The following is a 27,039-nucleotide window of genomic DNA, read 5'->3' as shown; positions in this document are numbered from 1 at the left end:
TCAACAGGAAATACTGAGGGAAGAGCCCCCCACTGAGTAAGCACCTCTGTGCGCTGGGCACCACACAGACCCTCGCTCTCTAGTCCTCACGACACCCCTGTGAGAACGCAGCCTGCTCCAGCCTCATCTACAGAGGGGACTCTGGCATTCAGACCACCGCTGGGATGGCTCGCCAAGGAGGCTGGGAACTGCAGCCAGGCCAGCTAGTTTGCACCAAGATGTGCTTCTTCCCTTTCTCCATCTTGAAGTACCAAGTGTTAGGCCAACCAATCACCCAGAGGAGGTGGGTATTTGGTTAAATGTTGGACTACAAACAGAAGAAGCAGAACCACAGATAGAACCATGCAGATGAAGTGCAGTGGCCGTGGGAACAGTGAGACATCTGAGGCAACATTTCTAATGTAAAATGAGAAGGAAATGAGGTCAGGGAGCGGTGGCTCACGCCTAGAATCCCAGCACTGTGGGAGGCTAAGGAGGGTGGATGGCTTGAGCTCAGGAGTTCGAGACCCGTCTGGCCAACATGGGGAAACCCCATCTCTACCAAAATTGAAAAATTAGCAGAGCATGGTGGCACGCTCCTGTAGTCCCAGCTACTTGGAGGGCTGAGGCTGGAGGACCAGGTGACACAGTGAGACCCTGTCTCCAAAAAAAAAGAAGGAAGTGAGAATGAAGAGGGGCCCATTTTTTGCCCTGCTCAGAATTCCGTGGAAGCCACACCACCTGCTCAGAGTGGTCCTGGGTGCAACTGCTGCACTCATTTTGTAGATGAGGAAGCTGAAGCATGAAGAGGCTGAGACACCTGCCCACGTCTTAGCTGTCACCTGGTCATAGTCCTCATGGTTAAAGGGTACTGAGCCCACCCCACACTCCAGGAAGGAGAGTGCCCACGCCTGGCCAACCTGAGTGGCACATGACCGATGGCAGTGACAACAGTGACAACAATGTCTGCAGCTCTGGGAAGGAGACAGGCTCCTGCCTGTGGCGTTGAACCCCACTGGATGTGGGCTGGGAGCCGGACACGGAGGGAGACAGCACAGCAGAAATCGAGGCCTAAAGAGAGAGACCCTTCCCAGCGACATGGATGAGGGCCTGGCTTAGGTTACGCTGCACATCCCCACTCCCTCTGGACCTGGAATTCTGTGAACCAGAAAATGGGTCGACTTAGGTTTCTGTAACTTGTAACCAAAGAACAAGGCTGAGGCCGGGCACGGTGGCTCACGCCTGTAATCCCAGCACTTTGAGAGGCTGAGGCAGGTGGATCACTTGAGGTCAGGAGTTCGAGACCAGCCTGGCCAAGATGGTGAAATCCTGTCTCTACTAAAAAATACAAAAATTAGCCAGGCATGGTGGTGCATGCCTGTAATCCTAGCTACTCAGGAGGCTGAGGCAGGAGAATTGCTTGAACCTGGGAGGCAGAGGTTGCAGTAAACTGAGATCACACCACTGCACTCCAGCGTTGGTGACAGAGCAAGATGCTGTCTCAAAAAAAAAAAAAAAAAAAGAAGAAGAAGAAAGCTGACTAATGATCCCACTCAGTGTGTTGAGCCCCTCCCTTTCTTCAAATGTGGGCGGCTCCGCAGTGAGCACCCCCAGGAGATATAGAGAATCCCAAGCCTGTGCTTGGAGATTCCAATTGGCTGGACCTGGGCAGGGCCCAGGAGCTGAATAGTCAGTAAATGCTCCGATGCAGCTTCCCAGTTTGGGAAGCCATGTTCTAAGGGACACTCTTTGGAAAATATCACTCTCAGGAACACTTACGTAGGCTGTACGAACTTTCTCAGAGTTGTTTATGTTTCTAGCAATGTGCTATGACAAAATGCACATCAGCCAAAGACCTTTAGAGGAGCTTACAACAGTACCTGGTGATTTTAAGGTCCTCGTTCAAGACTCAGCAGGGATTAAGGGGCTCTGATAACTAATTTCTCCAGAAATGAGTTTTGTATACCTGGAGCACACAAAACAGGTGATTCTGGGTAGGCCACTGAAGCTGAGAGAAGGGACTGGGACCACAGCTTATATTGCTCAAGTGTTCTCAGCCAACATGAACATCAAGTCTTAGCTAGGTTTCAGGACTTGTGGATTCCTGAAGATGAGCATGTAAAATGCTGTATTTATGGAAAGAAGGTTAGCAACAGGGTCTGCAATTTCATATTCTCTGACCCAGTAATTCTACTTTTTGCACTATGACCCAGGAAAATAATTAGAGAAGTGTGCAAAAACCATGCACAGAGATGCTCAATACAGCTGTGTCTCTGACACCAACTACTTCAGAAAACTTACATGCCTATCAACTAGGGAATGGTCCAATTAAGTTTGCAGCCTTTAAAAGCATGTTGCCAAGGAATTTTTACCACCTTGCTAACAAAACAAGTTACTGAGAATGTTGATACATATATATATGCACACACATCCTCTGTATAATGTTGACATATATAGGTATATACATATATACCATATAATCTCAATTCCTTGTTTAAAAATATAGATATATCTATGTCCATATATAAAATGATAGGATATCTACCAAAATAATAACAGTGATGATCTCTGAGTAATTTCTATTTTCTTCTTTATAATTCTATTTTCTAAATTAGAAAAAGTTAAAAAATTAAAATATATCCTTTAAAAAGCATGTTTTCAGAGAATTTTTAATATAATGGAAAATACTTATGATACAATATTAAGGGAAAATATAGGATACAAACACATATTCAATGTGGTATCAATTAGTTTTTTTGTTTGTTTTTTATTTTTATTTATTTATTTATTTATTTATTTATTTAAATTTTTCTTTATTTTTTTTTTTCTGAGATGGAGTCTCGCTCTGTCGCCCAGGCTGGAGTGCAGTGGCGCAATCTCAGCTCACTGCAAGCTCCGCCTCCCGGGTTCACGCCATTCTCCTGCCTCAGCCTCCCAAGTAGCTGGGACTACAGGCACCCACCACCACGCCCGGCTAATTTTTTTTGTATTTTTAGTAGAGACAGGGTTTCACCGTGTTAGCCAGGATGGTCTTGATCTCCTGACCTCATGATCCGCCCGCCTTAGCCTCCCAAAGTGCTGGGATTACAGGCCTGAGCCACTGCACCCGGCCAGTTTTTTATTTTTTGAGAAAGAGTTTCGCTCTGTCGCCCAGGCTGGGCGTGGTGTGATCTCGGCTCATTGCAACCTCCGCCTCCTGGGTTCAAGTGATTCTCTTGCCTCAGCCTCCCAAGTAGCTGGGACTACAGGCGTGCGCCACCATGCCCAGCTAATTTTTGTATTTTTTAGTAGAGACAGGGCTTCACCATGTTAGCCAGGCTGGTCTCAAACTCTTGACCTCAGGTGATCCACCCACCTCAGCCTCCCAAAGTGCTGGGATTACAGGCGTGAGCCACTGCGCCAAGGCCAATTGGTTTTTTAAAACTATATACATCTATACAGTCACACTGCACTTAATAATATTTCAATGACAGATTGCATATATGATGGTGGTTCCATAAGGTCATAATACTATATTTTTACTGTACCTTTTCTTCATTTAGATATGCTTAGATACACAAATACCACTGTGTTACAACTGCCTACAATATTCAGTACAGTCACGTGCTGTTCAGGTTTGTAGCCTAGGAGCAACAGGCTCTACCATACGGCCCAGGCGTGTAGCAGGCTCTGCCATCTGTGTTTGTGTAAGGACACTCTATGATGTTCACACAATAACGATGTCGCTTAATGACACAGTTCTCAGAACATATCCCCAACATTAAGTGATGCATGATTATATATATGATTATATAAATATGTATAAAAAAAGGAAAATATTAATAAAAGTCAGAAGAAATACAATAAATTGTACTTTATTTATGTATTAATTTTTTTGAGATAGGGTCTCGCTCTGTCTCCCAGGCTGGAGTGCAGTGGCACAATCACGGGCATTGAAGCCTCCACTTCTGGGGCTCAAGTGATCCTCCTGCCATGGCCTCCTGAGTAGCTGGGACCACAAGCACGGGCCACCACACCAGGAAATTTTTTTGGGGGGATGGGGATAGACAGGATCTCCCTATGTTACCCTGGCTGCTCTCAAACTCCTAGGCTCAAGTGATCCTCCCCGACTTGGCATCCCAAAGTGTTTGGATTACAGGCGTGAGCTGCCACACCCGGCTTAATTGCACTTTAAACAACAGTTTACATGAGGAGCATTTCCCTGAGATGCTTCTCGACCCTGCTTGGGGCTTCTTGCATCTGGGGGTGCTTTTGCGGCACGGTCATGAGGGATGGCTGCACCCCCCGTGCTCCACAGTCCAGACGAGCACCCACCTTCCTAAGGGGCCCCATTAACTAACACCTGCTAGGTTAAGAGCAACTAGACAGCGAGAATAACAATGATGATAATAACTCCCTCCCTTCACTGAGCTCTTCCTGTGCACCCAGCACCGTGCCCAGGGCTGCTTATGCATCAATCCCCTCCTCAAATCCTATGAGGCTGGCCGGGAGTGGTCGCTCATGCCTGTAATCACAGCACTTGGGGAGGCCGAGGCTGGCAGATCACTTGAGGTCAGGAGTTTGAGAACAGTCTGAACAACATGGCGAAGCCTCGTCTCTACTAAAAATACAAAAATTAGCCGGGCGTGGTGGTGGGTGCCTGTAATCCTAGCTACTTGGAAGGCTGAGCCAGGAGAATCACTTGAACCTAGGAGGTGGAGGTTGCAGTGGGCCAAAATTGTGCCACTGCAGTCCAACCTGGGCGACAGAGGAAGACTCCACCTCAAAAAAAAAAAAAAAAAAGAAAAAAGTCCTATGAGGCTGGTCCTCACCCAGCAAGGGTCAGGGCTGAGACGGCAGCCCCAGTCCGTCCAGTTCAACACCATGGTTGCAAGACCCATGCTCCAACCAACATCAAACTTCCATGAGGAGTGCGCCTTTTAGAAACAGCATATCTCTACCATAAGGCAGTTACTCAGGAGTGCATCTGAAATGCCCAGAACCGTCTTTCTGATCCATTTATGCAAGAAAAATGTGCAATTTTTGCTTTGACCTATAATGATTGTTCCCAGAGGTCGTTTTTTATAAATAGCACATCCCGTTGCTGCTCTTGTTTTCGTTCTCCCTACCTTCTCTTCAGACGGGTAAAAGCCAATTGCTCTCATGACAAAAGGAAGCTCTGACAGGCAAATGTGTTCTGACACCTTTCTGGTCTCCATTGTGTCGATGCCTTGACTACGAAGCTGAGAATAGTAGAAGTAGTCTTCTAGCTCCTATGTAGGAATACAACGGAAACACAACACGTTTAGGTTTAAGTCTGAAGCATCCGTGAATACTTCAAAGACATTTTCTAGAAAGTACATTTTAAGCTCAATTGGGGAACAAAGCTTTGGAATAAAGCAAGAAGGTTAACCCCAGGCACATTTGCTTTACAAACTTAACTAGATGTTACCAGGAGGTGTTTACTCTAGAGACAATTACCCTGTAGAATTTTCCTTCCCGGCCACCAGACAGCAGACCATAGAATGGGGTCAAGTCTTCACCCCCAAGAGAAACCGCTGCCTCCAGGACACTGGAACAACAACAGAAATGTCCCTATTAGAAAGCGCTCAAGCGTGAGCATGGCTCAGAAGGTGGTCCGCACAGCACTGCGGCCCTCTGAAGGGTATCACAGCGCAGATACAGTTAGGGTCTCTACACACTTGTTAAGAAAATGTCCTTTAAAATGAAGCCCAAACCAGAAAATTCCATTTCATGCGTGGAACTCAGAGGTAGAGGGCACCTGCCTTAATTATGGTGATATTCTCTTGATGATGACAGGGCAGGTGCTTGACAATTTGTCTGCAATCTTTGGGGAACATGTCTCTCCTGGGGGTGGGAGAGGCATCGCGTGTTCTGAAACCACAATCCTCCCAGACAGAGCAGCCTTAGCCGTAACTTTAGATCCACGAATGATCAGAGTCAAAAGAATGGGATATTGTACAAGTGGACTGCCAACACTAATTGCTTCCATAAAAACTCAGGAGACCACAGGGACCCATGCCAGTCGGATAAAAATAACCCTCTGCTCCCTAACTCAAGGTCAGACTTTCCAAAAATAGGCCCTTTCAATGGTAAGAAAACCTACTTTTGAATGAGACCAACTTTGCCTCCTACAAAAGGCTAATCATTAGAAATCATTCTAATAATCCACTAACTGGATTACTGCTAATCGGGTGATTAGCCTCTTTGCTGCGACATCAAGCACACCTCATGTAGACCACAGTGGGGAAGTGGGGAAGCGTCCAGAGTGTGGAGTCACACGGACATGAGTGCAAGTCCCGGCTCTACCCCTGGCAAGCTGTGTGATTCTGGGGAGGTGACTTAACCTCCCTGGCATCAGTGTCCTCCACTATAAAATGAGAAGATTCTGCCTCACAGCATTGTTGTAAGAATTAATAAATAAATGCACACACGGTATACTAGTCTGTTTTCATGCTGCTGATAAAAACATACCTGAAACTGGGCAATTTACAAAAGAAAGAGGTTTATTGGACTTTCACATGGCTGGGGAGGACTCACAATTATGGTGGAAGGCGAAAGGCATGTCTCACATGGCAGTGGCAAGAGAGAGAATGAGAGCCCAAGTGAATCAGGTTTCCCCTTATCAAACCATCAGATCTCATGAGACTTATTCACTACCATGAGAACAGCATGGGGGAAACTGCCCCCACAATCCAACCATCTCCCACCAGGTCCCTCCCACAACACATGGGAATTATGGGAGTACAATTCAAGATGAGATTTGGGTGGAGACACAGCCAAACCATATCATTCCACCTCCAACCCCTCCCAAATCTCATGTCCTTACATTTCAAAACCAATCACGCCTTCCCAATAGTCCCCCAAAATCTTAACTCATTTCACATTAACTCAAAAGTCCACATCCAAGGTCTTATCTGAGACAGGCAAGTCCCTTCTGCCTGTAAAATCAAAAGCAAGTTAATTACTTCCTAGATAGAATGGAGGTACCAGAATTGGGTAAATACGGCCATTCCAAATGGGAGGAATTGGCTGAAACAAAGGGGCTACAGGCCCCATGCAAGTCTGAAATCCAGGAGGGCAGTCAAATCTTAAAGCTCCAAAATGGTCTCCTTTGACTCCATGTCTTATATCCAGGTCACGCTGATGCAAGAGGTGGGTTCCCATGGTCTTGGGCAGCTCCATCCCTGTGGCTTTACAGGGTACAGCCTCCCTCCTGGCTGCTTTCATGGGCTGGCATTAGTGTCTATGGCTTTTCCAGGCAAACAGTGCAAGCTGTCAGTGGATCTACCATCCTGAGGTCTGGAGGATGGTGGCCCTCTTCTCACAGCTCCACTAGGCAGTGCCCCAGTAGAGACTCTGTGTGGGGGCTCTGACCCCACATTTCCCTTCCACACTTCTCTAGCAGAGGTTCTCCATGAGGGCCCCGCCGCTGCAACAAACTTCTGCCTGGGCATCAAGGTGTTTCCATACATCTTCTGAAATCTAGGCAGAGGTTCCCAAACCCCAATTCTTGACTTCTGTGGACTTGCAGGCTCAACACATCATGAAAGCTGCCAAGGCTTGGGGCTTCCACCTTCTGAAGCCACAGCCCGAGCTCTATGCTGGCCCCTTTCAGCCATGACTGGAGTGGCTGGGATGCAGGGCACCAAGTCCCTAGGCAGCACACAGCATGGGGATCCTGGGCTTGTCCCAAGAAACCATTTTCTCCTAGGCCTCCAGGACTGTGATGGGAGGGGCTGCCAAGAAGATGTCTGACATGCCCTGGAGATATTTTCCCCATTGTCTTGGAGATTAATATTCAGCTATTGGTTACATAGGCAAATTTCTGCAGCCAGGTTGAATTTCTCCTCAGAAAATGGGTTTTTCTTTTCTATCACATAGTCAGGCTGCAAATTTTCCGAACTTTTGTGCTCTGCTTTCTTTATAAAACTGAATGCCTTTAACAGCACCCAAGTCACCTCTCGAATACTTTGCTGCTTAGAAATTTCTTCCGCCACAGGCCGGGCGCGGTGGCTCATGCCTGTAATCCCAGCACTTTGGGAGGCTGAGGCAGGTGGATCACGAGGTCAGGAGATCGAGACCATCCTGGCTAACACGGTGAAACCCTTTCTCTACTAAAAATACAAAAAATTAGCCAGGCATGGTGGCATACACCTGTGGTCCCAGCTATTCAGGAGGCTGAGGCAAGAGAATCACTTGAACCCAGGAGGTGGAGGTTGCAGTGAGCCAAGATTGCGCCACTGCACTCCAGCCTGGGTGACAGAGTGAGACTCCATCTCAAAAAAAAAAAAAAAAAAATTCTTCTACCAGATATCTTAAATCATCTCTCTCAAGTTCAAAGTTCCACAAATCTCTAGGGCAGGGGCAAAATGCCACCAGTCTCTTTGCTAAAACATAACAGAATCACTTTTGCTCCAGTTCCCAACAAGTTCCTCATCTCCGTCTGAGACCACCTCAGCCTGGACCTTATTGTCCATATCACTATCAGGCTTTTGGCTAGAGCCATTCAACAAGTCTCTAGGAAGTTCCAAACTTTCCCACATCTTCCTGTCTTCTTCTGAGCCCTCCAAACTGTTCCAACCTTTGCCTGTTACCCAGTTCCAAAGTCTCTTTGACATTTTCAGATATCTTTTCAGCAGTGCCCCATTCTGCTGGTACCAATGTACTATATTAGTCCATTTTCATGCTGCTGATAAAGACGTAACTGAGACTGCACAATTTACAAAAGAAAGAGGTTTATTGTTACAGTTCCATGTGGCTGGGGAGGCCTCACAATCATGGCGGAAGGTGAAAGGCACGTCTCACATGGCAGTGGCAAGAGACAATGAGAGCCAAGTGAAACAGGTTTCCCCTTATCAAACCATCAGATCTCGTGAGACTTACTACCACGAGAACAGCATGGGGGAAACCACCCCCCGCCCCACCACCATCCAACCATTTCTCACCAGGTCCCTCCCACAATACACGGGAATTATCAGAGTACAATTCAAGATGAGATTTGGGTAGGAACACGGAGCCAAACCATATCACAAAGATTGGAGACAAAAGTCCTTTCTTTTCCTCCTGTAATGAATGTTTGTTAAGGTGTGGGGTGGACTTAGAAAGCCCTGGCTGTGAATCCCAGCCCCACTGCCTCCTCCGTTGCTTGGGCAGTCATCAGACCCCTTGGAGTTAGCTTCTTGATGTGTTTGATGGGGATAATATTGGTGCCTGGCTCCCAGGATGGCTGTCAGGATGAAATCAGATGATACATGGAACTCACTCAGTGCAGGCCCCAGCCCTGAGAAAACTCAGCACAAGTGGTTGGGATTATTACGGCCACGGAAATGGGTATCAGCACCCTCCTACACCTTTCTTAGGAAGAGTCTGCCACGCACTGTCCTGGGTCCTCTCACCGAGGCATGCACAAGGCCATGGGCTGGCTTAAGGTCTGAGGAACCTGGGTATTCTCGGGGTGCCTGAGGGCCCCTCTAGCAGGGCTGGATCTTCCCCATTTCTCAGCTCAAATATTAGGCCATGGCGGCAAGTGTCCAGCTGAGAGGGCTCCCTCTCTGTGGCCTCCAGGCCAGGCCCAGGCCCAATCCCGACAAGCTCCGTGAGCAGCAAGGCCACTTTTAGCCATGTGGCTCTGGAGCAGGGCCAGGTAAAGGCCGGAAGTGACACAGAGGAGCCCGTCCCCAGCAGAAGCCCCTGAGGGGAAAGGCTGGCAAGAGCACCTGGTCCTCTGAGAACAGCCCGCAGCTCCTGGCTCTGGTGTTCAGAGCTCCCCTACATCCCTTACATCCTGGCCACCGTCAACTGACCCCAGAGGGGCCTGGGGGCTGCACTGGGATTTCTCCAACACAAGCTGGGAAAGAGACTCCCTCTCTCTGTGGTGAGAGTTATAATTTGTGAAATTTGGGAACTGTCAGCAGCCATCTTCCTGCTGAGTAAGGAAACCCAGTTCTGCAGAGAATGAAGCCAACAGCAGGGCCAAGTGGACAGCAAGTGCTGTGGGCACCAAGTGTGCCGCTGTCCATGGCCTTCCTGCGGTGTAGCTACATGCGATCCCAACGACCTTCTCATACATTCCCTTTTGCCTAAATTGTGCTTCTAACACTTGCAACAGAAAAGAGGTCATTAGGGCACAAAAGGGAAATGACACTTATTGAAAACCTGCTGTGTACCCAGCAATCCATACAGTACTTCTGGAAAGGAGCTAAAGCTCAGCCCTGTGGCAAGCACACAGTAGGTGCTCTGTAAACGCTCCCTGGATGAGGAGGAGGAGGAATGGTCTGAACTTGGTGGTAGCAGTCCCATTTAACAGTTGGAGGAACTGAGGCTCCAAGAAGTGAAGGGACTTGCCTGGCGTCATCCAGCTAGCAGGTGGTGACTAGCTAGGATTCGAATCGGGGTCTCTCTGCTCTTGGCTGAGCAGGGCAGCAGGATGACAGGAGGCAGGGAGGATGAGCACAAAAAAGTAATGCAGGATTTTGAAACAGACGCCAGACAAGGAGAAGAGAAAGGGTGGCATGCTAGCACGGAGAGGGAGAAGAAGAGGCGTGTGGCATGAACCCTGAGAGAGGGGATGGAAGGGGCTCTCCCAGGGCAGAAGCGCCATAGACTGTGATGGTAGCAGTTGGGGCCAAGGGGTGCACTGACTAAAATGATCGAATGTGAGAGGATTTATCATCTTTATCTCCCCTACAACTCATTGTCAGTAACTCTAGTAGGAAATTCTGTTTGTTTACTTGTTTAGGTTTTTTACATTTCTTTCCATTAGTGAAGTGCTGATCATATTAAGTCACCAGAAGCAGCAATGAAGTGATAATTAGTTTATAATGATCCTTTGTCCCCACCACAGATTAAATTGAAATTCTCAGAAGGCTGGACTCTGGCCAGGAGAAAGCTATTGGAAAGCAGAGGCCTTTTTTAATCCTTCTTAAATTTCTACGGTTCCAGATCCCACGACGACTGAGAAGAAGACAAACATTTTAGAAAGAAGGTTCTAGCCGGGTGCAGTGGCTCACATCTGTAATCCCAACACTTTGGGTGGCCAAGGCTTGAGCCCATGAGTTCAAGACCAGCCTAGGCTTGGTGTGACTCTGTATTGACAAAAAAAATTTTTTTAAAGTTAGCCAGGCACAGTGGCATGTGCCTGTGGTCCCAGCTACTCAGGAGGCTGAGGCAGGAGAATTGTTTGAGCCCAGGAGTTCGAGGCTGCAGTGAGCCATGATCACACCTCTGCACTACAGCCTGAGCGACCGAGCCAGACCTTGTCTCAACAACAACAACAACAAATAGAAGGGAAGGTTCTGCTTGTCCCCACAGGGTGTGGCTTGCCCCCATGGTTCCAGGCAACAAGCCAGGGAGCAAGGAACCAGGCAGCCATTCTGAGGCCATGATCCCTTTTCAATAGGAGAGTTCACCTCCAGCTCCTAAATCCCCAAGTTCCCAAGATCTGCTCTCTCAGGTGAAGGCGGGGTGGAAGTCAGAGCTGCAAGTGCAATCTCAAACCACTGTGGTTCCAAAGCAGATTTAACTGGCTATTTTTGCTCATATTCAGGTTAAGAGTAGAAGCTTCAATATCTGCCATAAAAAGAAAGATGTGCATTTGGCAGATGGCAGGGGGTACACTGTGCTGGCAGCCAGGAATCAGGTTTGTTCTCTGAGGAAGGAAGGTGCCTCTGAGCTGTTTTTGCTCCTCAACATCACACTGCCAAGAGAGAGGCCCAGCCGAGCCACAGGCAGCGCAGGGGCTTGGAGAAGTGGTCAGGAACAGGAACTGGCTGCCACGTGGTTGACTCTGCCCTGCGGCAGCACGCCAGATTTGGGTAGATGAGAGGACAGTGTGGGTGCTTGTCCCCTCTTCATTAGGGAAGATCCTGAGCTCATAAGCAAATGCCCTTACAGGAAGAAGAGAAGAAAGGAAACCATTCACTTGCTGAGTACTTCGCTCTGTACTAGGTGCTTTTCCCGTATTTAAACTACCTGATCAGGGATCCTACAGAAGTTCCTATTATCACCCCCATTTCGCATGCTATCACCCCCATTTCGCATGCAAGGAATCTAAAGATGAGGGACGTTAAGAAGCTTGCCCTAGGCCCCATAGCCAGTAGAGGGTGGGCCCATATTCAAACTCACATTATCCCTTTCACCTCCAAGTCCACATACTCTCCAATGGTCAACTCTAGAATTCTCCAGCCTCGCCTCAGGCAGAGGTTCTCCATTCAGGGCAGGGAGGCTGAGAAGAGGAGCCGAAAATACCCACTTCAAATGATCCTCTTACTATTTCCGTAGTGCATGCTTTGGAGGGTCGGCCTAGATCTTTCTAGCAGGTGTGGATATGTGGAGGAGAGGGAGAAGCATTTTAGGGAGCAGGGGGTGAGCCCAAGGTGCTGTCACATCGCCTGAACTGCAAACACCATTGGTCCATGGGACAGGACAGCAAGTCCCGTCTGCAGAGTAACGTGAGCAATGCCACCGGGGAGCAATCTGAAGGCCAGGCCCTGTGACATCCTAGCACAGTGCCTGGCACGCAGTAGGGTTCAGTGTCTATCACTGTTGCTGAGTGAAAAGGAGTTTACACTTGATACCTTCCTTCTCGCCCCGTCGTGTACCTTAAGGTGATTTTCCACTGCACCACCGAGCGATCGTGCCCTCCCGCAGTGAAAGCGTAGTGGCCGTCATAGGAAACGGCCATGCCAGCCACCCCGTTCGGGTGGCAAACAATAGCAGATGTCTTATGTGGATTGCCATCAACTGGTAAGATCTGAAGTCCAACCTAGAAAGGAACACATAATTGGATATTCAGACTCAGGTAGCTGGGCCCGAGAAAGGCCTGGCACGTTCATATGTCACCTCCAGATCTGTGTGCCAGAAGGACCTGTGTGTCTGGACCCATCTCTGAGTGTGAGAACCACATTTAATGTAGCTGGGCATCCACACTCACCAGCCCTGGTAGGGGGCCCCTTGCACAGCTCTAACAGGTACACAGAAGAGAAGCTTTCCTCCCTGCCTTCATGGTCAGTTGTCCAGGGTTCTGCAGAATACATCTCACAACTTATGACTTCACACTTTTCTTTTTTTTTGACGGAGTCTCACTCTGTTGCCCAGGCTGGAGTGCAGTGGTGCGATCTCAGCTCACTGCAAGCTCCGCCTCCCAGGTTCATGCCATTCTCCTGCCTCAGCCTCCCGAAGAGCTGGGACTACAGGCGCCCGCCACCACGCCTGGCTAATTTTTTGTATTTTTAGTAGAGACGGGGTTTCACCATGTTAGCCAGGATGGTCTCGATCTCCTGACCTCATGATCCACCCACCTCGGCCTCCCAAAGTGCTGGGATTACAGGCGTGAGCCACCATACCCGGCCCGACTTCACACTTTTCAATGTAGATTATTCCTTAAATGTACAACAAAGTGTAACTAATTTGCATATTTTTATAAGAGTTTTTCCATGTAAATAAATAGGAAGGAAAAATCCTTTGGTGGCCCATGTATCTTCACTGGGAATATAGAAAATGCAGTAACTCTGCTCAGAAATGTCTCCCAAGAGTCTTCCTAACTCATCAAGGGCAATTTTCAGTATCACAGCTGACTGCGGTGGAAGCAGTTGGGCTTGGCTGTAAACCCAGAACTCTCTGAGTCTCGTGATCTTCGGTAATGACTGCTGCTCATGACACACAGAGTCAACTCCCAGAACTGGAGAAGAGAGCGCTGTTACCTTGTCTCTGTTAATAAACACCAAGTAGCGTTTCTGTAGCTCCGCCATGCTTCTCACTGGGAGGACTTGTGTCTGCTCAATAGGGGAACCATAAGCTGGCCCCAGAAGCGTCTTTCTGAAGGCAAAAAGAGAAAGAGTTTTTAAAATTCCACAAATCTCAACATAGGTTTTAAGATTCTTTGGTCGGGCCGGGCGCGGTGGCTCATGCCTATAATCCCAGCACTTTGGGAGGCTGAGGCAGGCGGATCACAAGGTCAGGAGTTTGAGACCAGCCTGGCCAATATGGTGAAACCCCATCTCTACTAAAAATAGAAAAATTAGCCAGGCGTGGTGGCAGGTGCCTGCAATCCCAGCTACTTGGGAGGCTGAGGCAGAAGAATCGCTTGAAACCAGGAGGTGGAGGTTGCAGTGAGCTGAGATTGTGCCACTGTACTCCAGCCTCCAGCCTAGGTGACAAAGTGAGACTCCGTCTCAAAAAAAAAAAAAAAAAAAAAAAAAGACTCTTTGGTCATGGATGGGGCATGGTGGCTCACACCTGTAATCCCAGTACTTTGGGAGGCTGAGGCAGGCAGATCAACTGAGGTCAGGAGTTTCAAGACCAGCCTGGCCAATATGGTGAAACACCATCTCTACTGGAGGAAAAAAAAAAAAAAATTAGCCAGGCATAGTGGTGCGCGCCTGTAGTCCCAGCTATTCAGGAGGCTGAGGCATGAGAATCGCTTGAACCTGGGAGGTGGAGGTTGTAGTGAGGTAAAATCACGGTACTGCGCTCCATCCTGGGCGACAGAGCAAGACTCCATCGAAAGGAAGAAGAAGAGAAGAGTCTTTAAAATTTCATAAATCTCAACATGGTTTTAACACTCTTGTCATGGTCAGAACGCAGTGGCTCATGCCCATAATCCCAGCACTTTGGGAGGCTAAGGTGGGAGGATTGCTTGGGGTTAGGAGTTCGAGTCCAGCCTGGGCAACATAGTAGTTTCCTGTCTCTACGAAAAATTAGCCTGGCTTGGTGGCCTGAGGCTAAGGTGGGAGCATTGTTTGAGCCTGGGAGGTCGAGGCTGCAGTGAGCCATGATCATGCCACTGCACTCCAGCCTGGGCAACACAGTGAGATCCTGCCTCGAAAAAAAAAAAAGAAGAAGAACAATGAGAAAATCTATATCTCCACATTGCTGTACCCTATCCCAAGATAATCGTGAGTAATAGTTTGGTGTATATGACTCAAGAATTTCTTTTGTAATTATAATTTTTTATAAAAATAGAATTATGCTATTCATGCTTCATTGGTAATTTGCTTTATCTCATATTACATCTTTGAGATATTTCCACGTCATTACACAGAGAGCTGTCTTACTCTTCCTCTTTTTTTCTTTTCTAAAAGCAGCATCGTGTTCCAGTGTACTGACAAACCATCATTTAACTAATCCCCTATTAATGGGCATTTGGATTGTTTCCATTTTTAAAAATATTTTCAAACAAGACATCCTTTTACTTATGTCTTGGCATACTGTGTGAGTACTTCTGTGGGCTACATTCCTAGAAGTCAGAAGATATGATAAAATTTAATAGAGGGTGACAAATTGCTTTCCCAAAAGGTTACACTGATTCACACCCGCCCCCAGAAGCGGATGAGAGTGCCCGTTTCCCTAGCCTCTTGCCAATGCTAAGCACTATCAATCATTTTTATCTTTGCTAATCTGATTGGTGAAAAAACGATATCTTGTTTTCATTTGCATCTTTGACATACTAGTGAGCATCTGCTCATAGGTTTATTGGCCTTTTCCTGTGAACTGCCTTTTCACGTTCTTTCAAATATTTTTTAAATGCATTTTTAAATTCTTTTGGATTTATCACAAAAAGACAATTCCTTCCCAATTAAGCCGTGGTTATGAGGCTTTCTTATTCCTACAGCTTACAAGATGCTTTATGCAGGGCTTTTATTCTGGAATGATGGAAATGCTCTGAAGCTACAGTGGGGGTTGCACAGCACCATGAGTACTAAATGCCATGATGGAACTGTTCACTTTCTTTCTTTTTTTTTTTTTTTTTTTTTAAGACAGAGTCTAGCTCTGTCGCCCAGGCTGGAGTAAAGTGGCTAGTGCAATCCCACCTCAATGCAACTTCCATCTCCCGGGTTCAAGCGATTCTCCTGCTTCAGTCTCCCGCGTAGCTGGGATTACAGGTGCGTGCCACGACGCCCGGCTAATTTTTGTATTTTTAGTAGAGATGGGGTTTCACCATGTTGGCCAGGCTGGTCTCGAACTCCTGACCTCAGGTGATCCACCTGCCTCGGCCCCTCCCAAATGCTGGGATTACAGGCGTGAGCCACCATGCCCGGCTGAACTGTTCACTTTCAAATGGTTCATTTTATGTTACATGAGTATCACCTTGATAAAATTTTTTAAGATGCATTATGCTAATTTCAGATTGATCATCAATAGGCAGAAGCTCCCAACTTTGTGTCTAAAAGTCCCTCCTGCCTCTTTCCTCCAGTGAATGACCGTTAGCAGGAACTTCAGGCCCAAGCTCTGCCAGCCCTCATTCTCTAGCTCTGCCAATTCAGTGTCTTAGGACTGCGCATATCTGAGAGATATTCTTTGTTCAAAAAGTATGTGTTCATTAAAAACTATGCACAATGATTCTGAAGTCTTTCTAAAGCTCCTCTTTACACATGCTTTTGAGTGTTTTAATCGTTTAAGAAAATTGTCCTGGATTTTTCTCTCTACCATAAAACATGGCATTTCTCAGTCATTTTTTCTTGTGCCTTCTGGGAAAGAACTGTTTAAAACAACAACAACAACAACAAAATCCCGGGTGGTCCTGGCCTTTTGAGGATCTGTCTTTATCTGAGATACATTTCAAAACCATGATAGTCCTCAAGCCTGAGCCAGCTGCTGCCAGTTCCCTGACTTCCTTCTCCTGGTGGTGGTGGCAGTGGCAGCGGTGGTGGTCGTGGTGGATCACTGAAACATTCTCCCTTCCAACTTCTCCTGCCTCCATCCTTCTTTCCAGCCATACCCAAGACACAGCCAAACCAAAGGCAGAAGCTCCCCTCCAGCGCTGACCAGGTAAGATCCCAAAGCCAGGGCTGCGTCGAGGCCCCATAGCGCTGAGTAGAGGATGGGGTCGGGGCTAGGGTCAAGGGTCAAGTCCTGCCCTGCTTGACCTTGGACAAGTCACACAGCCTCCTGAAGCTCAGTGGGAGAATACTTAGCAGGGCTGTGGATGAGGGAATGGGATGACAGTGCAGGCCCTGCTGCACTCAAGGCACAATTGTCGGTGTTTCTTGTGAGGGCTCACAGGGGCCAAAGCACAGGGACCCACGTGCATGTGCAGGATGGCATCAGGAGGGAGGAGACGCCACTCTAGGACGCTGGGCTGCAGACGCCCTGCTCCCTGGTTGTGGACTCCCTGCTCCCCAGCAGCGGACACCCTGCTCCCCGGCTGCAGATGCCCTGCTCCCCCACTGGTGTCTTCCCCTTCATGCCTTCAACCATCCTGTGTTCCTGGCTCCAGCCCAGCCTCTCCCGGGACCTCCACAATCCAGAGTCTGATTCGTGGGTTCCCACCTGAATGCCAAGCAGGCATCTCAAGCTTGCCTTGTCCAGTCTGACCCCTGGTTTATCTCAAAGCTATCCTTCTCTTGTCCTCCTCATCTCTTTAAAGGTCCAGTCCATTCTTCTGACTTCGAGAGGTGTCTTCTCTCACACCTCCTTTTCCCTCCATTAGCAAATGCTGTTCACTTTGCCGGCAGGATATATCCAGAATCTGACCGCTCCTTCTGCCCTCAGGGCCAAACTGCCATCAGCTCTCACACCAGTTTCCCGAATCTTGCTTCTACCTTTGCGCCCTAGAGTCTGCTCTCTGTACAGAAGCCAGACATCATTCTAAAGAATCGTCAGAACATGTCACTCCCCTGCTCAAAACCCTCCACTAGCTCTCGTCTTACCCGGGAAGGAGCCGGAGTCTCCAGGGTGCCGTGTGCCTGGCACCAGCCCGCACCTCTGACCAACTCCCCCATGCCTCCTCCTTGCCCATTCCACTCTGGCCTCACCAGCCTTCGTGGCATTTCCCAAACCCCAGACACCTCCCACCTTCGCTCACTGGCCCGTGCTGATCCACTGTCTTTCCTCCAACTGCACAGCCGCCCCTCGCCTCCCCCTCACTTCCTTCAAGTCTCCGTCCAAATGCTCAGATGTCCCCTGCTCTCCAAGGCCCTCCCTGCCTCCCCATCTTTTTATCCTGCCTTTTTCTTTTCCTTTTTTTTTTCTTCTTTGCACAGACCTGATTACCACCAACCTACTACCTTGCTACTTGGTCACGCTATTGCATCCCCTGCCCCCGCCAACATGTAAACTCCACAGTGATGGAAACAGTTCTGTTTTCATCGTCTTCAGCACCTAAAACGGTACCTGGCTCACGCAGGGTGTAAACAAAGGAGGGCTAGCAATTAAAGTTAAAACTCCTTTGAGACCCAAGAGTAAGAAAAAAATCAAACAATCGTTAGTAGCCCGGTAAAACTATGTTTTTCTTAATGAGAGGAGACTAGGAGATAGCATTAGCAACTTTCCCAGGGCCCCAGGGTCTGTGTCCTTCCTGGATTCTGCATATCTCACCGCCACACAGGGCCACATGACTTTGGTGAGAATTACTTAACGTTATCTGTGCCTCAGTCTCCTCCTCTGCAAAGCGAAGAGGATAATAATAGTAGCCAAGCTGCTTGCAGGTCCCTACGTGGAGACTTGAAACAGGCTGAGGGCAGAGAACTCGATCCACGCTCCCGGCAATGGGAAGCTCCGGGTGCTTACCTGCACATTTTGGTGGTAGCATTAAAAAGCTTCACTTTGTAGCCACTGTTGCAAATAAGCAGGAAGAGTTCCCTGGTGAGTGGTGGGTACCAGACCATGCAGGTGGGATAGCAGCCCTGGTCGGTGTGGTGAATGTCCAGGACTTCCAGGCGGTCTTTGTAGCTCCTGAGAAGATCATACTCTATCTGCAGAGGAGCCCAGATGGACACACATGAGGACTGAGCCAAATTAAAGGCTCAGCCAAGGAACCCCAAGCTCTTGGGTGACAGCCTTTATAATCATCAGCCAACAGTGCTGTTCTGGGGGAGATGGTATCAGGTCTCCTAAGAGAAGACTTGCCTAGACCCGACACTAAGTCATCAGTACTGAGAATTCACTACCCGGAAGACAATGAGCTGAGTGCTCTAAAAACATCTGTCATGTCATCCTCAGAACTTCCCTGCAAAGGAGTACTGTTGTGCCCATTTTACAGATGAGAAAACAGATGTTCAAGGATGTTCAGAGTGGCTTGTCCAAGGTCACATAGCTAAAAAGTGGCAGAGTAAAAATTCAAAAATTCAAATTTAGATCCAGCTGACTCCCACACCTGACGTCTTACAGTTCTGTTATACTGTGTCACTTATTATCTTAGGAACTAATTCATATCTAAATGTCAGCCCAACACTTGGCAGTCACAAATCAGCAGCCACTGAACTGGGCCCATACAGGTATGCTTTCGTGGGCAGGGCAGAATGGATGGATGGATGGATGGATGGATGGATGGATGGATGGATGGATGGATGGATGGATGGACAGATGGATGAATGGATGGAGAAACTGAATAAAGGAAGGAAGGGGAGAGAAAGAAGGGAGGGGCGGGGGAGGGAGGGAAGAAGAAAGGGAAGGAAGGAAGGGAGGGAGGGAGAGAGGGGGAGAAGAAAGGAGGGAGGGAGGGAGGAAGGAAAAACAGACAGATACAATGACTGGTTGAATCCATTTCACCTGACTCTGTAATATCACGTTTGCCCCTGTCCCTACCTTTTCCTCTTATTTCACAACCTCTCCTAGTTTTCACATTTAGGTAGCAGCCTGACCCCAACTGATGGACATGAAGACAGTGTTAGTGAGTGTCAGCCCTCCCCGTGCACACTGGGAGGCAAGGGCGGCTGCTTTCCAAGCTGTGGGGAACTCCCTGCTCCTTGCCTTCTGACTTGTCGCTGCCCGGGAAGCCTCCTCGTTCAGAACAGGTGTCCCCAGTTGGTGTCCCAGCCATGTTAAGGCAAAATGCCAACCTGGAGAGGTTTGTGATCCTTCACTGTGCATTCACTTTCTCCAACAAAAACACATGTACTGTGGGCCTGGCTCTTTGCAAGATGCCAGGGATGTCACAAGAGTAAGACACAGTCCTGGTGACCAGGTCAACAAAAACTAAACAGCTCACCAAGAGCCTGTCTGTCCCAAGGCTCAGCAGTCTAGGCTCATTGCTGTCCAGGTAAACCCCAAACAGGAGACTTCGAATGCTTTTGCGATGAGAGCGAAGTCTTGCTAAGTACTCCCAGACCCTCTGTCCGTTTCTGACCACCAGCATGTAAACAGCCACAGTAAAACTTCTATCCTGAAGATGAGCAAAAGAGAAGGAGTTATCCCGTTTTATGTTTAGCAAATTAAGAATCATCATTATGGGTTGGGCGTGGTGGCTCACGCCTGTAATCCCAGCACTTTGGGAGGCCGAGGCGGGTGGATCACCTGAGGTCAGGAGTTCGAGACCAGCTTGGCCAATATGGCAAAACCCCATCTGTACTAAAAATACAAAAATTAGCTGGGCGTGGTGGCACACGCCTATAATTCCAGCTACTTGGGAGGCTGACACAAGAATTGCTTGAACCTGGGAGGACGAGGTTGCAGCAAGCCAAGATCGTACCACTGCACTTCAGCCTGTGCAACAGAGCAAGACCCTATCAAAAAAAAAAAAAAAAAATACTAAGAATATTTTCTTCAAAAAAAAAACTTAGTCTATTCAAGCAAGTAGTAAAACAATATCCATTTTAGTTTTAGTTTAGTTTTTTTCATTTTTTTTTGAGACAAGAGTCTTGATCTGTTGCCCAGGCTAGAGTGCAGTGGCCTGATCATAGCTCACTGCAGTCTCAGTCTCCTGGGCTCAAAAGATCCTCCAGCCTCAGCCTCCTAAGTAGCTAGGACTACAGGCACACGCCACCATACCTGGCTAGTTTTTTTTTCATTATTTTTTGTAGAGATGGGGTCTCACCAGGTTGCCCAGGCTGGTCTCGAACTCCTGCCTCTAGCAATCTGACTGCCTCGACCTCCCAAAGTGCTGGGATTACAGGTATGAGCTACACCTGGCCTAATGCCCATTTTACAGATAAGAAAATTAAAGTTAAAAGTAGAAAACTGAAAAGGTAGCGAGGGAGAAAGTATGAACGTGAAACTATGGTTTTACACACCTTTCCAGGTGCCCCCTCGCTGTCTATGGAAAGCCAAAAGCCTGACTCTTTGTGCCTTTGTCCTCCCTTTTCTTTGTCCAGCTACATACAGTAAAAAAGCCATGTGTTTTTGAAAGGTATGAAGGCTGCAAGTGAACCCAGTTGGAGTGGGAGAGCCTGGCCTGAGGGGACAGAGAGGCTGGACTGTGTGCACCCACAGTGTGCTGAGATGGCTTTGGCTTCAGAAGCGTTGTGTACACAAACCAGAGGAGTGGCCGCACCAGTGTGGGGACGGAGAGCGCTGGAAGGGACAGGAGTTTAGCGAAGACCACTGCTTTTCCCTCCAATATAAAGGCAGACCAACATACCTGCCTTATAGCTCACTGTAACCTCAAACTCCTGGCCCGCAGGGGTCCTCCCGCCTCAGCCTCCTGGATAACTGGGGCTATAGATGTGTGCCACAAGGCCTGGCTAATTTTTAAAAAATGTTTTTGTAGCAATGGGGTCCTGCTGTGTTTCCTAGGCTGGTCTTGAACTCCTCTCCTCCAATGATCCTCCCACCTCGGCCTCCCAAATCATTGGGATTACAGGTGTTAGCTACTATGTCTGGCTTCTTCTGGTTTCAAATAAAATTGCTAAGCCACTGGATGGGTTGTCCATGAAAATACTTACAGCAGTTGCCATATACTGGGAGTCATGGGAAAAGCTTATATGAGTCACACTGGTTCTGGAATATTTGAAAGGCTCTGGGCTTTCATTTTCTAAAGACATTGCATCAAGAATGTAAACTGTCCCCTCTGTAAAGCCAGCTCCAAGAAGGGCTCCTGAAATGACAAGCCAGAGAACGATGGAAAAGGATTACATTCATTCAAGAGATGTTGAGTCTGTGCCAGGCTTTGTTCTGGGTGTGGAGAAGACAGCAACTAACACAACAAAGCTCCTGTGCAGAGAAATGAACCGAAACGCATGATCTCCTGGGGTGAGCGCGCAGAGACGCAGATAGGCCCAGAACACTGAGGAAGCCCCAGAGAGAAGGAGCCTCATCCAGCCTGCTGGGGTGAGCGCACAGACAGCACTAGGCCCAGAATGCTGCGGGAGCCCCAGAGAGAAGGCGCCTCATCCAGCCTGCTGGGGTGAGCGCACAGAGAGCACTAGGCCCAGAACACCATGGGAGCCCCAGAGAGAAGGCGCCTCATCCAGCCTGCTGGGGGCTGGAGTCAGGGAGACTTCCTGGAGCTATGCCAGCCCAGGTGCATCCATCCCTTTCAGGGCTGTCCATGTGGAACCGACGGTAGGCTGATAAGATGAAAATACCTTCCGGGTTGTAGGTCAGACTCTGGACTCCAAGCCCCTTCTCAAAAACCCTGCTGAAAAGATATTGTTTGTTTTCATAATTCCACACTTTGATCATCCCACAGATGCTCCCGATGGCAATGAGGGGTTGATATGGGTGGCAGGAGATGGCACAAATGGCATCCTTGGGCTCTACAAATAACTTCTCAAGTTTGGTCCCATCTGTTGTTAAGTGGTACACCGCGGCATCAGATGTTCCAATGATAAAATTCCTGTTTGCCAAGGAGAGACCAAACAATATCAGTGTTTGCAGGGAATGGGGCATGCCAGCTATTCTGCTTCTAATTGCACATAAAACGCCTCTGTCGTCTGTAATTTAGTGACATTATTAACCCAACATTTCCAAAAATATACCACCAATACCCAACAGCCTCCATTTGCAAGTGAAAAAGCCCACTTTTCTCCATGTAAATTGAGTCATTAAGTATGCAGATGGACAGTCAGTTGTACAATTAGCTAATCTGCACATGCAAATATTCATTTGTGTATGCAAATATGGAGTTTGGTGCACACATACAGATGTGCCTGTAAATACTGCAAGGGTAATTAAGCAGACTCACAGATAATTCGGTCTTGAAATGTTATGGCTATTAATTATCCAGTGCCTTTAACCGCAGTGGCTAGGACAAGCTCAGCTTAGAGAAAAGAGACCAACCTGCAGCAAAAGACTCCAGACTCAACAGAGGTGAGAGCTCAGGGTTCAGGACTTTCCAGCTTCCAGTTACTAAAGAGTCTTAATATTAAAGTCATGTTTCATTAATTTTTTTTTTTTTTTTTTTTTTTGAAACGGAGTCTCGCTCTGTCACCCAGGCTGGAGTGCAGTGGCGCTATCTCAGCTCACTGCAAGCTCCCTCTCCCGGGTTCACGCCATTCTCCTGCCTCAGCCTCCCGAGTAGCTGGGACTACAGGCACCCACCACCACGCCCGGCTATCTTTTTGTATTTTTAATAGAGACGGGGTTTCACCATGTTAGCCAGGACGACCTCGATCTCCTGACCTCGTGATCAGCCCGCCTTGGCCTCCCAAAGTGCTGGGATTACAGGCGTGAGCCACCACGCCCGGCCTTATGTTTCATTAATTTTTAAAATGATCCAATAGTTATCACAATCAGCCAGGGAGATATCCCAGGAACAACATGAACCTCCCACTGCATGCAAACTAAAGAAGACAGCGATCATTTTTCAACCATTCTACTGACTAGATTCATTAACAACTTACCTTAAGACAAAAAGGTCACCTTTTAAAGTGCAGTCAGGAGGATAGTTTGATTTTTCGGTAGGAGGAGTTGCTGGGGTCTTTGAAAAGGACAGAGTTCTTATGGCGCCCAGTTTCAAGTGACTGTACCAGTTAACAATAGACAGCGTGTGATCATAGAACTTAATGTTTCCCTTAATGTCACCTGTGACAATGTAGCTGAAACGGAGAATAACATCAGTTTTGCAAATAGCAATAATAACAAGTAGCATCTATGTAATACCTAATTATATGTCAGGCTCTGGATTCTGGGGCATTGCAAAAACTTAATTTAATACTGCCCAATGAGAATGATTTTACTGTTATCCCAATTTACATCTAGGAAACTAATGTTCAGAGAGTTAAGAAATTTGCTCAGGACATTGTGTTGTCAGATTTAGCAGATAACAATACAGAAACCCAGTTACATTTGAAAATCTGCATTAAAAAAATTTAGTGTAGCTGGGTGTGGTGGCTCATGTCTGTAATCCCAGCACTTTGGGAGGCCGAGTTGGGCAGATCACCTGAGGTCAGGAGTTCGAGATCAGTCTGGCCAACATGGTGAAACCCCGCCTCTACTAAAAATACAAAAATTAGTCAGGTGTGGTGGTGCGCACCTGTAATCCCAGCTACTCGGGAGGCTGAGGCAGGAGAATCACTTGAACATGGAAGGCGGAGGTTGCAGTGAGCCGAGATTGCATCATTGCACTCCAGCCTGGGTGACAAGAGCAAAACTCTGTCTCAAAAAACAAAACAGACAAACAAACAAAAAATTTAATGTAAGTACGTCCCAAATATTGCATGGGACATACTTATACCTGGCAATTTTATCAGGGCCATGTGGCTTGACTATGCAGGGAACCCAGGTATATCTAAAGCAAAGTCCATGCTCTCTGCTAGTTCTTCCCTGCCCTCCAAGATCAGCCATACACAATGGCGGTGGACAAGGATTTACACTCCCCATATAACTACAGATGACAACGGAGAGAATCGCTCCACCAGCCCTCCGAAATCATGCAGGCTGGCAATGGGACACTAGCCACTTTACAGGAAGGCACTACTGTTAGTGTGATCATAAAACCCTGTCCAGTCATCATGGCAGAAGGCAGTGCCATGTGACAAAATGGCTTTCATTTCCAGTCCTTGGATCCATCCCAAATTGGCTTTTTAAAAAAGACTTTGACATAATTCTAATCAAGGGGGGCAGACGAGGAGGATTTTTCTCTTACATATGCAGAGTGGTTAAATGAGGTTTCTGATTAATAAGCAAGGCAGGTGGGCTGAGTAATTGGCTTGAACATCTGTCACTGCCCTCTGCTGGACGGAAGCAGCAATACTGACCAAGTATCTTCAGAGACCTTTTCCTTCTTGGACTCCCAGGTCCTGACCGGGTTTTATTAACTTGGAGAACCCAGGCCTGGTCTTCACTGGATCCTAACCCCCAACCAATTAAAGGTTGATTGCATGGCCAACTGCAGTTATCCTATCTTCTCGCCCCACTGAGTGAGGGTGAAAATTTGCATTTCTCTTTGTAAAACCATGTCAAGACCTCATTGTTGCCCTGCATGGAAAGAAAGGCGAATGGAACCAAATGGGCGTTTTGAAAGCAGATGGCCCAGAGACTCTAAACATATGGGCAGGGTCCCCGTCACTAGGCAGTTTTCTCCACACCTTCGGGAACTTCTCTCACACACTGATGATGGCCACCATTTACCTAGGGTTCCCCTGTGCCAAGCATGTGCAGAGTGTTACATCCCTATCTCGTGAAATCCTCATAAAACCACTCTAAGAGAAATAGTACTGTTATGCCCATTTTACAGATGAAGAAATAGAGGCTCAGCAAGGTTAAGTTCCTTGCTCAAGGTCACTCAGCAAGGAAGGGACCCAGCTGAAATGAGCACTCTGTCTTAATTAAGGACTTTAATGACCATCTGTGAGTCCCCACAGCCACTCAAAGTCAGAGTTAGTGAATTTTATTAAGTTTTGATGCATTTGATTTTCTCACAATGGGTAAATATTATTTTTGTTTTGTTTTGAGACCGAGTCTCGCTCTGTCGCCCAGACTGGAGTGCAGTGGTGAGATCTTGGCTCACTGCAACCTCTGCCTCCTGGGTTCAAGTGATTCTCATGCCTCAGCTTCCCAAGATGCTGGGACTACAGCCGCACACCACCACACCTGCCTAATTTTTGTATTTCTAGTAGAGACAGGGTTTCACCAGGTTGGCCAGGCTGGTCTTAAACTCCTGAGGCCACCCACCTCGGCCTCTCAAAATGCTGGGATTACAGGTGTGAGCCACCGCTCCCAGCTGTAAATGTTATCTTGTAATCAGACAAAAATAATATAGCTATTCAAACTATTTTCTTACATTTAATGCATGTAAAATGTTGGGTGCAAAATCCATCCAATTAGCACAGAAGAAAAAATCTAGTTCCTTTTTGTTTCATCAACACAAAGGGATTTTTTTAAACACAATGCATGCTCATGATTTTTTTAAAAATCCAATTAGTATAAATGGAACTATAAAAAGAAGTAAATCCACCCCCATCCCTGATCTTAGTTCTCAGTTCTTTTCCTCGGAGGCAACCAATGTTCCCAGTTCATTATGACTCTCCCCAGAATACTTTATGCATATACAAAATATGCATATACATCCAAAAGCGGTATTTTTTTTTTTTTTAAGACAGGAGGGTCTCACTCTAACACCCAGTCTGGAGTGCAGTGGCAATGATAGCTCATTGCAGCCTCGAACTCCTAGGCTCAAGCAATCCTCCCATCTCTCTCTCTTTGTTTTTTGGTAGAGATAGGGTCTCACTATGTTGCCCAGGCTGGTCTTGAACTTCTGGCCTCATGTGATCCTCCCACCTCAGCCTCCCAATGAACTGAAATTAGAGGTGTAAGCCACTGTGCCCAGCCTCCCATAACAATTTTTAAATATTTTTATAATCATCCATAGCTATCTTTTAATTAAGTTAAAATTACCTATCAGTTGTGGTAAGCACAGTGATACCCTCTTTCTGCAAATGAACCAATTTACAAGGCTTGATATAGGGAAAGCCCAAAAAGGTGGAGGCAGATGAGGGTGGGCGGTGTATGTCCCAGACAACCAGCTTCCCTTCCATTGTGGCTGAGAGTATTTGTGTTAAATTCAAGTGAAAGACGGACTGGCTAAACTTTCCCACAAGCTTGTTGAAGGTCTGTGTTTCAAAAGAAAGGTTATAGTTACTGTTGGTAATAAATATAAAACAAAGCATTTATCAACATGATATTTTATAATGCTATGCTGAAATATAGTGAGAAAAAGAGAAAGAAAAAGAAAACAATCACTAAAACCGTCTCCCATGGACTGCCATGGTCCAGGCAGTTCTGAACCTCTGGAGGTTTGCTAAGAGCAAGTGAAGGGTTATGTACTCTGTTCAATTACATTGTTTGTTTAAAGCAAATGAGAGAGTGGTTAATCACTGTTTATACCTGTTAAACTTCTCTTATGGAGGTTTCAGAGACTGGTAAAGAAACTAATGCCTGTTGTGAGTCAAAGCATGCTCT

General features: G+C 47.3%; 1 protein-coding gene across 9 annotated transcripts in view; it reads right to left on the bottom strand.

Annotated features, from left to right (window-relative positions):
* The window catches only part of CFAP251 (cilia and flagella associated protein 251), an 86,621-nt gene that overhangs the window by 20,474 nt on the left and 39,108 nt on the right, over window positions 1-27,039 (bottom strand). For 5 of the 9 annotated variants that reach the window (XM_054441793.2, XM_063646788.1, XM_063646791.1 and 2 more), the window contains 10 exons: window positions 26,476-26,690; window positions 23,481-23,675; window positions 22,224-22,474; window positions 21,582-21,733; window positions 19,910-20,083; window positions 18,490-18,674; window positions 13,683-13,797; window positions 12,582-12,745; window positions 5,440-5,530; window positions 5,088-5,231 (listed from right to left, as the gene is read on the bottom strand). In XM_054441793.2, coding sequence (XP_054297768.1) covers window positions 5,088-5,231; window positions 5,440-5,530; window positions 12,582-12,745; window positions 13,683-13,797; window positions 18,490-18,674; window positions 19,910-20,083; window positions 21,582-21,733; window positions 22,224-22,474; window positions 23,481-23,675; window positions 26,476-26,690 — 1,686 coding nt within the window. Of the gene's footprint in view, window positions 1-5,087; window positions 5,232-5,439; window positions 5,531-8,560; window positions 12,206-12,581; window positions 12,746-13,682; window positions 13,798-18,489; window positions 18,675-19,909; window positions 20,084-21,581; window positions 21,734-22,223; window positions 22,475-23,480; window positions 23,676-26,475; window positions 26,691-27,039 lie in introns of those variants that run through there. The other 4 variants (XM_063646793.1, XM_063646790.1, XM_054441797.2 and 1 more) reach the window with 4 other exon arrangements.

The sequence above is a fragment of the Pongo pygmaeus genome, chromosome 10 (genome assembly GCF_028885625.2).
Source record: "Pongo pygmaeus isolate AG05252 chromosome 10, NHGRI_mPonPyg2-v2.0_pri, whole genome shotgun sequence".
NCBI classification, from domain to species: Eukaryota; Metazoa; Chordata; class Mammalia; order Primates; family Hominidae; genus Pongo; species Pongo pygmaeus.
The sequence above is the reverse complement of the archived record's forward strand: the minus strand, read 5'-3'. Positions and strand labels throughout refer to the sequence as shown.